The sequence below is a fragment of the Humulus lupulus genome, chromosome 7 (genome assembly GCF_963169125.1).
Source record: "Humulus lupulus chromosome 7, drHumLupu1.1, whole genome shotgun sequence".
Taxonomy (NCBI): domain Eukaryota; kingdom Viridiplantae; phylum Streptophyta; class Magnoliopsida; order Rosales; family Cannabaceae; genus Humulus; species Humulus lupulus.
In genome coordinates this window covers 84,086,816-84,102,080 of record NC_084799.1, presented here as the reverse complement: position 1 = coordinate 84,102,080, position 15,265 = coordinate 84,086,816, and the positions used below count along the sequence as shown (strand labels likewise).

The following is a 15,265-nucleotide window of genomic DNA, read 5'->3' as shown; positions in this document are numbered from 1 at the left end:
ATCCTTACCTCAATGACAGTTACACCTTCAGCCTCAATCCTCCAATCCTTGAGCTTAGATTCTCAGACCACCCAGTTGAAACCTCACATCAACTCAGCTCAATTCATTGTAAATAAACTAAGTTCATCAATTACCTTATACCTAGAAACCCATCAAAAATTCAAGGATAAACTGAAGTTCTTACCTCAATCTACAACTCCTCCCTTCAAGTCCCAGCTTTAACTCCTCCCTTTTCCTGGCTCAATTTCCTCCAAGAAAACCCCAGCCTTAGCTCAATTCCCACAACCTTTTCCTTAGCTTCCAAAATGCAATAAAGAAAGAGGGAGAGAAAAGAATACGTGAGAGAGAAGAGGCAGGGGAAGTTCTACTTTCTTCTGTTTTCTTCCTAAGTAAATCAGAGTATATCCCCTCTATGGAAAAGACCAACTTGCCCCTCCACATATAATTAATCCTTTAGTTAATCTAAGGGTCAAAATAGTCATTTACCCTCAATTCCCGCTAATTCCTCAAAGGGTTCCTAATATTTACCACTTAAATCTCATCATCCAATTAATTACCATTTATATTTCCCCATGTCTAACAATCCCCAATTATATATATTCTAAACTCCCGAAAATACCTCCAGGCTCCCCCAAGCCTGAAGAACCCCCCAAGGTCAGGCATATTCAGGTCCAATACGTTGTTGTATCCCTGCCGATATTTCTCTTTCTAACCATACAATTACCAGTACACCTATAGTGATTCCCAATACAAGAGTAAAATTAGGAATAAGTATCCATATAATTCCAGAGGTCTTTTTTAAAAATTCCAATCTAGAAAAAGAATTGATATCGTGTATTTCTGTTGCATCAATTATCATTTCAACGATCAACCTCTCCCATAATGATATCTATGCTACCTAGTATTGTCATAATATCAGCCAATTTCATTATTTTAACTAACTGAGGAAGAATTTGCAAATTGATAAAACCCGGCGGGCGAATTTTCCATCTCCAAGGAAAACCACTTTGATCCCCTATCAGAAAAATTCCCAATTCTCCCTTTGGGGCTTCAACTCTCACATAGAGTTCTTGTTTTGGCAATTCAAATGTAGGAGAAGGTTTTTTACTAATAAATCGATAGTCAAAATCATTCCATTCTGGATTCCTTTCTCTATCAACGTCTCGGATTTCTAAATTCTCATATGGCCCCCCTGGAATTCCTTCTAAAGCCTGTTGAATAATTTTTATGGATTCTGTCATTTCACCAATTCGGACTAGATACCGAGCTAACGAATCGCCTTCTTTTTTCCACTGTACTTCCCAATCAAATTCGTCATAACATTCATAATGATCAACTTTACGAAGATCCCATTGTATTACAGAAGCTCGCAGCATTGGGCCTGATAAACCCTAATTTATTTAAATCCATGCCGTGACTATTTCGCCAATCCGCCTGCCAGGACCGTCTCAATCCATATGTTGCAAATATATCCACATAATAATGTGGTCTCAACAATTAGCACATATAATCACATTTATGCCCTCAACAGGCCAAAATTACAAATATGCCCTTACAAGCTAAACAGGGCCCACATGCATATTTAATACTCATAAACATGCATTTCACATACTCATATAATCATAGGATCATGCATATCACATAACCATGCATTTAATCGTTTATTCACATAAATACCAATTATGCACTCCCGACACACTAATCAAGTCTCTTAAGCCTTATTAGCAATTCTGGGTCGTTACATTAGTTCTTCATAATCATATGAAACATGTTGAACTGAATAAGCACTTTATTAAAGAAAAAATAGAAAGAGGCTTGATATGCATGATTATGTGCCTGCTAAAGATCAAGTTGCAGATTTACTCACAAAAAGCCTACCTCAAAAATAGTTTGATTTCTTAGTAGGCAAGCTGAATATGAAGGAAGTTTTTAAGCCAGCATGAGGAGGGGTATATAAAAATAAAATAAAATCTATATTTATAAGAAAATATTCTATATATTTGTAGATAGTATTTGCTAGTTGTCAAATATGTATATATTAGGAAAGTAGTGCAAACTATGTTATTTTCTTCACTATTCTATCTTTTCAACAAGTGCATATATTTTCTACGTGAAATGAAATAAACACGCCCTTTTATTCTTTATAAGCCAAAAAAAAAAAAGTAAAAGTGAGTTATATCCATGGAGGAAATGAAAAATCTTAAACTTCATATTTGGTTATGTTGTTAGAAATCACATTGATACCCGAAAGCCTTAATGGCCATTCATAGTCTATGTATGTATACACATGCAGATATCTTTAATTAAAAAATTACTGCAAAATAGTTCTATATAAATATATATTGGGAAATTTTTAGGAAAGAGCATCATTTTTCCCCTACCATTTGATGTATTTTTGTTTCAGGCATGTGGAGAAATTATAAGTCAGTTTTTTTATACGACAGTGTACGTTGTAGGTATAGCAGGCATCCTACTAATTTTCGAGAAATTCTGAATAATTTATACTGTTGAAATTAGGGTTCAAACAATAAATTGTAAGTGTGCCTGATTTCGTTTATACTCATGTAAAACAAACTTATTGAACTTTGATTTCGGCACAATAAATTATTCGAATTTTTTTAAAAATTAATAGAATACTTACTATAATTATCATGTAAACTATCATATAAAAAAATTAGATTATATGCATATGCCGAAAATAGAAAACGCCATGCTAGTAGGCACAAAAGTGACACTCCAACCTAAAATAGGTTTAATATATATATATATAAGATTATAAATATATAGGAGAATTCTCTTATAGGGGCTTCACTTTAAGCCCTACCAGTGGGGCTCTCAGTATTCTCGACCTTTGAACAATTTTCGGCGCGATTTTTTTTATGACCGTGTATATTGTAGCTATTTAGAGCATGGGCACGATTTTTAGAAAATTCTGAATAGTTTACAGTACCGAAAACTAGGTTCAAACATGTTGCACGCGTGACTAATTTTTTTTATGCACGTGGAAAACAACATGTTTGAACCTAGTTTTCAAACTGTAAACTATTCGGAATTTTCTGAAAATTTGCAGGATGCTCTAATCAACTACAATATACACGGTCATAAAAAAATCGCGTCAAAAATTGTTCACAAGTCGAGAACAGTGAAGAGCCCCACCGGTAGGGCTTAAAAATGAAACCCCTATAGGAGAATTCTCTAATTAATTATATCATGAAATTATTTGAAAAGAAAACTTCCGAGGTATATAACTATTTATAGAATTTTAAAATTTGTATTTAAGTTGCCTACGTATCCTTAAAAAAAAATCAATTCAAACATACTTTTCATGATTTTGTATTTTGAAAAAATTGTGAAGAAATAACTTGCTTGGAAATTTAGGAGATTTTCACTATTTGAAGTGGGTGTTGGAGAAAAATTACCTCACTTGAAATTTTGTTGAGGTGAATACTCTCTCTTAGATTTTTATTAAGGTGAATCACCTTACTTAAAATTTTTAAGGTGAATGACCATACTTGAAAATTCTTGAATGACGTTTTTGAGAATTGTGGAAGTTTGTGAATGTACCTAATTTTAGTAATTATTTGTCTATGTATCATTTGGAAGACTCAAGCAAATATAACTAAAAAAATTATATTTGTATTCTTTGCTGACTTAGTTTGTTTTATATTATATTCATTTTTAATCTCACTTAAATCATTTTGGAAGATCATTTGTCTCACAATTCTATTTTGATAAGAACTGTAAAATAAAACTCAAATTTATTTGAGACTTGGTGTCTTTGTAAAAGTAATTTGAATGTTAGTTTGGAATTAAATTCAAAGATATTTGAGAGGAATATTTTAACAAAAATATGATGACTTTGAGGATGTTTGGCACCTTAATTAAAAAATTATTTTTTGTTTTTAAAATCTAAAAAAAATTTTTTGAAAACAAATAAAGGGTGTTTGGCGTTGTTTTAGAAAACAATTTTTAAAAACAAAATTACAAAAAATAGAAAATTTTGAGAACAGTAAAAAATTGTTTTTTTTTGTTCTCAAATTTTTTTTGTCTATCTTTTTTTTTTCTCACATCACTGTTTTAATTATTATTACCCAACATCATTTATTGTCACATCATTTTCTCTCTTATTAGTTTCTCTCTATTCACTTTCTCTCTCATTATTTTCTCTTTCATCACTTTCTCTCTAGTTATTTTCTCTCTTCACACTTTTTATCCTTTCATTTTCTATTTTATCATTTTCTATCCCCTTGTTTTCTCTTGCATTACTTATTATATCATCATTTTCTCTCTCACCACTTAATATATCATTATTTTCTCTCTCATCACTTAATATATCTTCATTTTCTCTCTCATCACTTAATATATCCTCATTTTCTCTCGCATCATTTTTTCTCTCTGGTCATTTCCTCTCTCATCACTTTCTCTCTACTCACTTCTCTCTCTTCACTTTCTTTCTCATCACATTCTCTCTCATTTTTTCTTAGATCAATTTCTCTCTTCTCAATTTCTATGTCTTCAAATTTTCTCTCATTACTTTCTCACTTCTTATTTTTCATCATTTTTTTTCAAATTATTTTATCTCATTATTTATTACAAATTTTAAAAATATTTTTCTCTTTGTAAATATATTTGTTAATTTTTTATTTAAGATTTTAAAAAAATAAAACTAAAAAATTGTTTTTAGAAAACATTAACAAAACACATCTTGTTTTTTGAAAACTACAAAAATTGTTTTTTATTCTCATTTCTGATAACACAACTTTGAAAACAAAAAATAAAAACAATACCAAATAGGCCCGACATTTTAGTCATTTTTATATTTTGTCTCGTTTAAATTCAATTGGAACTTTTGATTGCTTCCCATGCCAATCTCTCTTTAGCTTCTTGAACAACATAATTTAATAAGCCTCTTCTTTTTTTTTTTTCTTTTTTTTTTTTTTGAATTCTCCAAATAACAAATTTAGCAGGGGAACACAGTATGAACTTTCCATTAGATTAGGCTTGATCTGTTAGTATTTATACTCAAAAGTTATAAAGTTATAACCTTGTTTTGGTAGATTTTAAGACTTTGGGACCGCAAGTATAAGCAAGACAATAGTTGATGCCAACACTTGTTCTAGCTTTTAAGTGTGCAAACTACTCAAAATGTGTTTTTTCGTTTTTTTTTTTTTTTTTGAGTATACGTATATTCTTACATGTTTTTGTCCCATCCGATAGGCCTCATTAAAAGATTTTGGTTTTTTCTTCTTTTTAATCTTAACATATGTGTAAATATGTATACACGCGTACATGAGAGAAAATGTACACGTGATCTCTCTTTTTCTACTCTAACAATTGAAGGTCCCTTTTGTCATCATACTGTTTACATGATGGAGGCTCAAAATCTTCATTATATATAGTACAATTTTTTTTTAATAAGTTTAAGCCTTACTAGTGGGGCTCTTCACTGTTCTCGACTAGTGAACAGTTTTCGGCGCGATTTTTTTTATGACCGTGTATATTGTAGTTGTTTAGAGCATCCTGCATATTTTTAGAAAATTCTGAATAATTTACAGTACTGAAAACTAGGTTCAAATATGTTGCTTTCTACGCGGATAAAAAAATTTAGTCACACATGCAACAACATGTTTGAATCTAGTTTTCGGTACTGTAAACTATTAAAAATTTTCTAAAAATCGCGCTGATGCTCTAAATAGCTAAAATACATGGTGTACGCCCTAAATATCCGTGCACTATTGGTGGGCTAGAAAATGGCCTAATTCGATCTGCCACGTGTAAATCGTCCACCCGGAACTGTTTGTTACGGACCTCCATCCATCCAGCCCGAGCTGATTAGAGAGTTAACTGCTACTCAGAGACATCATGTTAACAGTGTGAGTGTCACAAGCTGGCGCCACATTAAGCTCGGAATGCGGCAAAAATCTGACACCCGAATCCTTGTAAAGTCGACCACGCAATACAAACGTGCATATATCAGACATCACGTGTCTATTCTATCCCTAAATTCTCAGACACACAGTATAAACGTGCGTATTCAGACATCCCACGCATGATTTGGGCCATGCAGCCCATTATCCCTCCTTACCTAATGATTAGACCTCACTTCACTGCAAGGTTTAGGAATTAATCATCAATGTCACAGAGATGACGTGAAGGGTAAAGAGATCACGGGATGGTCCCATTGCCAACCCAGATATCTTCTTCCTATAAATACCAAGACCCTGGCTAGTGCAAGGGGTTGGCATAAGTTTTGTAAAGAAACACTGTGTAAGAAATAGTCAAAAGATCTCAATAATATTGACTGGTGGACTAGAAGGATTTTAACCTTCGAACCACCTAAGAAGAAAGGTAGTGACCATCTTTCTACTGCTATTAGTTTCCCAAAGTTTAAATTGCAATTCTTTTCATATTACGGTTCACCAATTAGCACTAATCTGTCCTATTTATTCAGATAATTACCTGTTGGCGAAGAACTGCGTCAACAGTTTGGTGCTTTCGTTGAGAGGATTTAGATTGGTGCTATCACAAAAACCTGATCATGGTGGCTACTCGTTCGAGGCATGGTAACGAGGCGGACCAACATGATGGGAAGAAGGCCCACCATGCCGCCATATCCGATGAACCAAACCCCGAGGTTCAACAGCGATCGGGAAAGCAGCCGATGGGCCAGGATGACACCGGGAGTTCAGCGCCCCGACCGCCAAAACCGAACTCGGGTTACCTGACGGCGATAGAGATGGAGAACATACAGTTGAGGGGTCAGCTATCCAGAGCAAGTAAGCAAATCGAAGAAGTCTTGGCCCGGCTACCCCCTCTTGTAACTGACGTTGACGTCGGAAAGAGGCAAAGTGGGACTCACAAGTCCCGCAGGGATAATCGGCCCAGACCCAGTCGGTCAGTCAGAGCCTTAACCCCGAGTTCTGCACCCCACCCATGTAACACCATAACCAGGAAGCTAGGTTTGAGGAGTTTCCTAGGGCCAATCAGCAGTTCATCCAGTTAGTCAGAACCTCAACTCTTAGCTCGACTCCACCATCAAACGCGCCCAGAAGGGCTCATGGCAGCTCGCAGAGGAGATCTGGGGAAGGCTCGCACAGAAAACCTCCTCCGGCCAGCCCTCCCGTGCCACGGTCAGACCGCCGGGCGCAGGATGCTCGAGACGGTAGAGTAGAGCGGTCGCGAGCTAATTTGATCCACCCGGATGGGACTAGGATCGCTTCGCCAGTTAGGCATCCCCCGTCACCGATAAGATACCCATCTCCTCCCTGTCCAGTTCGAGACATTCCGACACACGAAAGAAGCAGAAGAAATCCTCCTCCCGCTGATCCTTCACATCACAATCGAGCATGCGAGGAGGTCCCGGATCCTCACCCCCAGCAGCGGGCCCCAAGATTTTCCAATGGGAGCTACTGGACCGAGAGCCACCGAAGTGGCAGATCCGGTGGAGACCTGCGTAATCGCTTAAGTTCGGCGCACAGCCCTCGAACCACCTCGAGGGCCGACCTTCGAGATCGCCTCAACTCGCAGATGGGATATCCGGCCAGAAATAGAAGTCATGCTCGCCAAGAGGGTGGTCATTCCGAAGCACGTGACAGTGGGAATGTTCCACCTAACCAAGCTCAAGCTTGGAGGGACAATAACCTGCCTAACGCGTACAATGGAACTGGAGCTGTTGAACAGCCTCAGAACAACCAAGGGATTAAGGACCAGACCCTAGAACGTTTAACTCAGATGGAGGAGCTACTGAAGAAGCTCTTGTTAGAAAAGGAGAAGGACAAGTACGACTCGGGGGACGAACTCGATCTTTTTGCCTCCAACATAGAAACCACAACATACCCGCGGTTTCCGGATGCCCCACCTGTCTAAATTCGATGGAGACGGAGACCCGTCGGATCATTTGGGTATGTTCAATACCCTGGTGATGGCCCACAATATCGGCCCCGAGCTGAGGTGTCTGATATTCCCTTCCACCTTGATCGGGCCAGTTAGGCAGTGGTTGAAGCAGTGTAAAAAGCATTCCATCAGCTCGTGGAAGAATTTTTCTGCTGACTTCAAGAGGGCATTCCGAGCTTCTCAAGCTGCCCGCTTCAAAGCTGACACCCTGGTGAACATGAAGCAATAGACTGGGGAACCTTTGAAAGCTTACCTGAGTAGGTTCTCAAATGTCGTGGCTCGGGCCAGGGACGCAGACGATACTTCCAAGCTTATGGATTTGAGGACTGGAATCCTCGTTGGAGGCGGGTTGTGGAAAGAAATCCAGAGAAGAGGTGTCAGCACCATGGATGAGTTCCTGAACAAGGCCCAGGAATGGATAAAACTGGAAGAGGCGCGAGCATCGGTCGCAGGAACCAGCCAAACCCTTGATCAGCCCGTTGGAGCGGAAACGTATGTCGTGAAAACGACTCAAACTGTTGCCCAGAATAACCAAGGGGGTGGAGACAAGAGAAAGGGGAGCGGCGAGGGTGGCCAGCACGGTCCGAAGAAGAAAAAGCCCGTGGAAAAGCTTAAGCCAGTCTACGCAGCCTATACCAAGCTCACAAACACTAGGGAACACATTTTCCTAGCAAATTCTGCCTGCCTCCCCTAGAAAAAACCGAAGCCTTTGAAACACCAGAAGGCTAAGAGGGACCCTTCCAAGTTCTGCCGATTCCACAACGACATTGGCCACAACACTGACGATTGTAAGCATATGAAGGATGAGATCGAGACACTCATCAGAGCAGAACCTTTGGCTCAGTATGCACGGAACCGAGTTCCTACTAGTCAGCCAGCCCCGAAAGCTCCGGTAAATCAGCCCGAGCCCCGGATAAGTCAGGATACCCCTCCTCCTGTAATAGGAGGAGAGATATCCACAATCTCCGGAGTCCCCCATTTGGCCGGCACGAGAAGAGGAACCCATACGAGATATGTCAATGAGTTGAAGGCTCACAACGGAGTGGAATTCGTCCCGGAGCAGCATCTACCCAAAAAGCAACGATTGGAGAGGCAACCAATCATTTTTACCGAGGAGGACATCGGTCAGGTCCAGTTCCCCCATAACGATCCTCTAGTCATAACCGCCCAACTCACCAACTGGAGAGTTAGGAGGATACTAGTCGATAATGGGAGTTCGGTGAACCTGTTGTTCCAGTCTACGCTAGAGAAAATGGGATTGTCTGTCATTGAGCTGAAGGCCACCTCCATGATGCTGTATGGATTCTCCGAAGAAGGGTCGGCAGCGATAGGAACAATCGAGCTAGTAATAACCTTGGGAGAGGGGCCCCAAACTGTCTCTAAGCTCCTTGAGTTTGTGGTTATCGATTGTCCCGCCGCATACAATGCTATTCTGGGCCGACCTATGTTGATGGCATTTGAGGCCATAACTTCTATCCGTCATCTCGCAGTCAAGTTCCCCTCCTCTACGGGGATATTGATGGACCCAAAACGGGTATGTTTTAAAAATTTATACTCCCAAGCGCACGAATCGTATATGGAATATAGTGTTCGTGTAAGCACGAGATCAAACTCAAAGGAGTTGTCTAAAATAAAAAAGAAAACTATTTTAAATCAAAAGTAATAAATGCTAACCTAGCTCCAAAGATTGATGAATTTTAATATTATGAACATAAAATAATATATTGAAAAATAAAGTTATTTAAGAGAATAAAAATAAGCCAATAACGATTTGAAAATAAGTGTTAAAAGAAAATATGATTAAGATACTAGAATCCACAAAATGTAAGTTTAATAATATTTATTAGTATATTGATTCCCAAGTTCTAGTGATAGTTAAAATAATTCAAACTATCATTTTCCAAATAGATTTATAATTTTAAGCACAAATTACTTCTAAAAAGATAGGATTTTTCTTCACTTTTCATAAATTATAATTTCAAAGTATTTAATGTTAATCAACCTAATGAAACAACAAAAAATCAAATAACATTATTTATAGGGCAAAACATAATATTTTTGTTCTAAGCATGGATGTGTACAATTTAATGACACATCTTACACAAAGAATATTATGTTTTTGCAAAATGAAGAACAAAGTGTATATTATCTAACAATCCAAAATATGAGATATTAAAGATGAAAGACATAAATATTACCTAGTTACAAGTTGCTTCATCATGATCTTAATAATCTTATGAAAAAGATTAGAAGCACATAACTAGAGTAGAAATTACAAAATAAATGAAATACATACTTGAAAATGCTCTTGAAAAACCCAAAATGGAAGAGAGAAAATGGTAGAAAGAATATGGTAACCAAAAATTAAGCACCCTACAATAGTCTTGAAATTCCATATTTATAGCCAAAATGGGATTATTAAAATAATCAATTTAAATTGATTATGTTAATTAAATTAGTAATAATATGGTAGGGGTAAATTTTAGGGTGTAATGATGATTTTGTGGTGAAAATGTGTACAAAATTTGGGTAAAAAAGTAGCATTTTTAGACAAAAGGACAAAGGGACAAAGGGACCATTTTTGGGCTCAAGAAAGTGGGAAGGTTGGGCAAGGTGGCTAGCATTGGGTCAGGCGGTTTGCACAGCAGGTGATGCTCGGCTGGGATGGTTGCTGAGGAGGACTTGGGCCAGGCGAGTTGGGCTTCGGTGTTGGGCCTGAGAAAGGGCAGCTGGATCGGGCTGGCACTTGGAGCAAGAGGCGTGGCCAAATGGATGCAAATGAAGAGGAAGACTTCGGCTTGCAGCTTCTTGGAGACTGAAGGAAGGCGACAGTTGGTGACCTGGGAAGCATCAGCTAGCTGGCATGTGGGAACCGTGGCAGGGAGCTGGAGAGGGTCTTGGCAGGCAGCTAGAGAGGCAACGGGCTGGCCCGGTTTGCTGTTGGGCCAGCTGGGACAAGGCAAGTGAAGTTTTCAAAAATTCCATATTTCTTTTGTTATTTTTTTTTTTTTTCAAAACTACACCTTTCTCACTTCAAGCATACAAAAAATGCAAAGTTCATCCTACAAAATAAGTAAACATTATAATCAAATATTTTCAATTTCAAATTAAGCCATATTAAATCCATGAAAATATTAATTAAATTTAATTTACTTTGGCAATTAAGTTCAATAAAGTTACATTTTTTAACTTTTAATCGAAAAATACTAATTTCAAATAATTAAACTACAACATATTATAATAAAATAGCTATAAAAATACACAAAAGTATATAAAATCATGATAAGACTAATAAGTTCAAAATTACTTAAAAACTTAATAAATTAATTAAGAACTCAAGAACTAAGCAACAATTAGCAAATAAAATATGGTAAAATAACTCTATTTTGTAGAGTTATCAGATATGTACGGTCCGGGGTGATCAACTCGCTGCTAGGGAATGCTATAGCATTTCCATGAAGGGAAAATCACGACCCGGGCAACAGACGATGACCATTCAAAGCGGAAATGAGGAATCTCAGGGAGTAGGATCTATTCCTGAGATAGAAAAACCTCAGGAAGCCAACGGGGAAGGTATCACCTTGAATGATGATATCGACCCCAGAATAGGCAAAGATAGATCTGAGCTCCAAGCCATCAAAGAGCTCGAAGAGGTGAACATCGATCCGAAAGACCCCTCGAAGGTGGTGAAGCTCAGGAAAAACCTATGTAATGAGAGAAAGGCAGAGCTTCTAAGATTCCTACAAGAGAATCTAGATGTGTTTGCTTGGTCTCATGAAGACATGATAGGGATCAACCCAAGCGTCATCATGCACACCCTCAACTTGGACAAAAACGTGCCTACGAAGTCCCAGAAACAAAGGCGCCTGGGCACGACCCGAGCTGAGGCCTTAGAAGAGGAAGTAGCTCGACTCCTAAGGTGCAGTTTTATTCGCGAGGAAAAATACCCGATCTGGGTCACCAATCCTGTTTTGGTCCCGAAGCCCAACGGGAAGTGGCGAACCTGCATCGAATTTTCCGATCTGAATAAATCCTGCCTCAAAGATTGCTTCCCCTTGCCGAGAATTTACCAATTGGTAGATGCCACTGCGGGGCACGAGCTCATGTCCTTTATGGATGCATACTTGGGCTATAACCAGATCGCCATGAATCCTGCGGACTAGGAACACACTAGCTTCATGACTCCAACTAACGTTTATTTTTACAAGGTCATGCCCTTCGGGCTGAAGAATGTAGGAGCTACATATCAGAGATTGGTCAACAGGATGTTTGCTGATCAGATCGGGAAAACACATGGAAGTGTATGTTGACGACATGTTGGTCAAGTCGAAAACTGCTGATAACCATGTCCCTGATTTGAAGGAATGTTTTAAGATTTTAAGACAGTACGACATGAGGCTGAATCCCCAAAAATGTACCTTCGGGGTTGCATCAGGAAAATTTCTAGGCTTCATAGTCAACACCAGAGGAATAGAGGAAAACCCCGATAAAATCAGGTCGCTACTCGAAATTCCATCACCTCAGTCGCAAAAAGACGTCCAAAGTCTAACAGGAAGGGTGGCAGCCCTAAATCAGTTCATTTCCAAATCAACCGACAAGTGTTTGGCATTCTATAACCTGCTCCGGGGAAATAAAAAGTTCGAGTGGACCAATGAGTGTGAGCGTGCTTTCCTCAACCTAAAAGCACATTTAGCTGAGCCGCCCGTGTTATTTAAGCCAACAGCAGGAGAGCCTCTTTTTCTTTACCTAGCTGTAATGGAAGATGCAGCCAGTGTCGTGCTGGTTCGTGAGGAGGACCGGTCTCAGAAGCTGGTCTACTACATTAGCAGGAGGCTTCTCGGAGCCGAGTCTAGATATCTGGTGATGGAAAAGATGGCGTTCTGCCTTATTATGACCTCCAGAAAGCTCAAGGCCGTACTTCCAGTCCCATTCAATCCACGTCATAACCAATCAACCTTTAAGGCAGGTTTTGTAGAAACCTGAGGCATTGGGGCATCTTTTGAAGTGGGCTATCGAGCTCAGCCAATTCGAGATATTGTGCGAGCTGCAAACTGCGATCAAAAGCCAAGCTCTGGCTGCTTTTGTAGCAGAGTGCACGGGATTCCAAGAAGAGCCAGTGGAAGAACCAGTACGAGCCTCGTGGAAAGTCTTTGTGGATGGTTCGTCTAACGAGAACAGATCCGAAGCTGGAGTCATTTTGATATCCCCGGAGGGACATTGTTTTCACTCCGCGTTGCGGTTCGGATTCGAAGCATCCAACAACGAGGCCGAGTACGAAGCTTTGTTGGCTAGGCTAAGGGTGGCCCAGGAGCTGGGAGCTGAAGGCCAGCTCCATCCATTTCTATAGCGATTACCATCTCGTGATAAATCATGTATTAGAAGAATACCAAGCACGGGGAACCAAGATGGCGGCCTACCTGGCCAAGGTAAAAAAGGGGATGTCTGCATTTGAGCACAACCTAGTTGAACAGATACCTCGGGAGCAAAATGCCAATGCTGACGCCTTAGCAAAGCTCGCCACCTCCGGGGAGGCCGAAACCTTGGGCCTGGTACTGGTGGAATTCTTGGAAAGGCCAAGCATAAAGGAAACCGGGAGAGAGGTCAAGATGATCGACGCCAGGCCGACCTGGATGACTCCCATAGTCGAGTACCTCACAACAGGAAAGTTACCTAAAGAGTGAAACGACGCGAGGAGGATACTTTACCAAGCTCCAAGGTATGCAATGGTAGACGGGACGTTGTACCGACGTGGTCTTTCTTTACCTCTTCTTCGGTGTGTTCTGCCAGGCGAAGCAAAAACTATCCTACAGGAGGTACGTGAAGGATTTTGTGGGGATCACGCTAGGGGGCAAAGCCTGGCCTTGAAGATATTGAGGCAAGTATATTATTGGCCCACTCTATCAAGGGACTCAATTTCCTACATTCAAAGGTGTGACAAGTGCCAGTGGTTCTCAATGATCACCCGAGCTCCACCAGTCGAGCTGAAGATGATCTCGTCCTCGTGGCCGTTCGTGGTCTGGGGAATTGATTTAGTTGGTGCCCTGCCCACGGGAAAAGGAGGAGTTCGCTATGCGGTGGTGGCTATTGACTACTTCATGAAATGGGCAGAAGCGAAGCCCCTGGCGATTATTACATCAAAGAGGGTTCTCGACTTTGTGGTTAAGAATATTGTCTGCCGATTCGGGCTGCCAAAGAAGATCGTGTCGGATAACGGAACCTAGTTCGATAGCGACCTCTTCACCGAATTCTGTGAGAGGCATGACATAATTAAAAGTTTTTCCTCCGTGGCCTACCCCCAGGCTAATGGACAAGTCGAGGTTGTGAACAAGACACTAAAAGCGAACCTTAAGAAGAGGTTGGATGAAGCCAAGGAAGTTTGGCCTGAACAACTCCCCTAAGTGTTATGGGTGTATCAGACCTCGCACCGAACTTCAACGGGTCACATTCCTTTCTCCCTGACTTTCAGGAGCGAAGCCATCCTTCCTGTCAAAACAAAGATAGCCTCGCATAGAGTCCGGGCGTTTGACCAAGACCAGAACGACAAATTGCTCAGCGCGTCCCTTGACCTAATTGACGAAAAACGAAAAGCTTCGCAGCTGCAGCTCGCACATTCTCAACAAAAGATCACTCGTTATTTCAACTCAAAGGTCAAGAGACACATCTTTAACTTAGGCGACCTGATGCTCCGAAGAGTCTTCTTAGCCGGTAAGGATCCCAAGGATGGAGTTTTGGGACCAAACTGGGAAGGACCCTATCAGATAATAGAGGTTGTGAAGGAAGGGACCTTTAAGCTAGCTCGGCCTAATGGAGAAGCAGTCCCATAGACATGGAACGCTATACACCTAAAGAAATATTATCAATAGTCATACTTTTGTAAGGCTTAATTATGAAAGCCACCTTGTTTTATTAAAAATAAAGGAGAAGTACTTTTGTATATCGTTGTATGTTTCCGTGTGCGTGTAGTGTTAGAAGAGCGCGTTCCAAGTAACCAAGTAATTTCCATTTCTGTTTACTTGGGGGGCATATATCTTGGATATGACCAGGTCCTAAAGCTTAGAAGTTACTAAGTTTTCAAATAAATGCCCTTGATACGACTAGGTCCTAAAGCTTAGAAGTAAGTTAAATTGACTAACCAGTGTTTTTCCTAAAGAACGCGAGGTGTCGATAAAACTAACGCGAAGTAAGCTTTTTAAATAAATGTCCTGGATATGACTAGTTCCTAAAACTTAGAAGTTAGTTAAATTGACTAACCAGTGTTTTTCCTAAAGAACACGAGGTGTCGATAAAACTAACGCGAACTAAGTTTTCAAATAAATGTCCTGGATACGACCAGGTCCTAAAACTTAGAAGTTAGTTAAATTGACTAACCAGT

At 39.8% G+C, this 15,265-nt stretch overlaps 1 protein-coding gene across 1 annotated transcript; it reads right to left on the bottom strand.

Moving 5' to 3' along the window:
• Positions 1–855: 855 nt before the first annotated feature.
• On the bottom strand, positions 856–2,264 carry LOC133791935 (NAD(P)H-quinone oxidoreductase subunit H, chloroplastic-like). Its single transcript, XM_062229841.1, has 2 exons — positions 2,237–2,264; positions 856–1,381 (listed from the first exon to the last, which is right to left on the bottom strand). The coding sequence occupies exons 1-2, from the start codon at positions 2,262–2,264 to the stop codon at positions 861–863; spliced, it is 549 nt and encodes a 182-aa protein (XP_062085825.1). The 3' UTR covers positions 856–860.
• Positions 2,265–15,265: the final 13,001 nt, after the last annotated feature.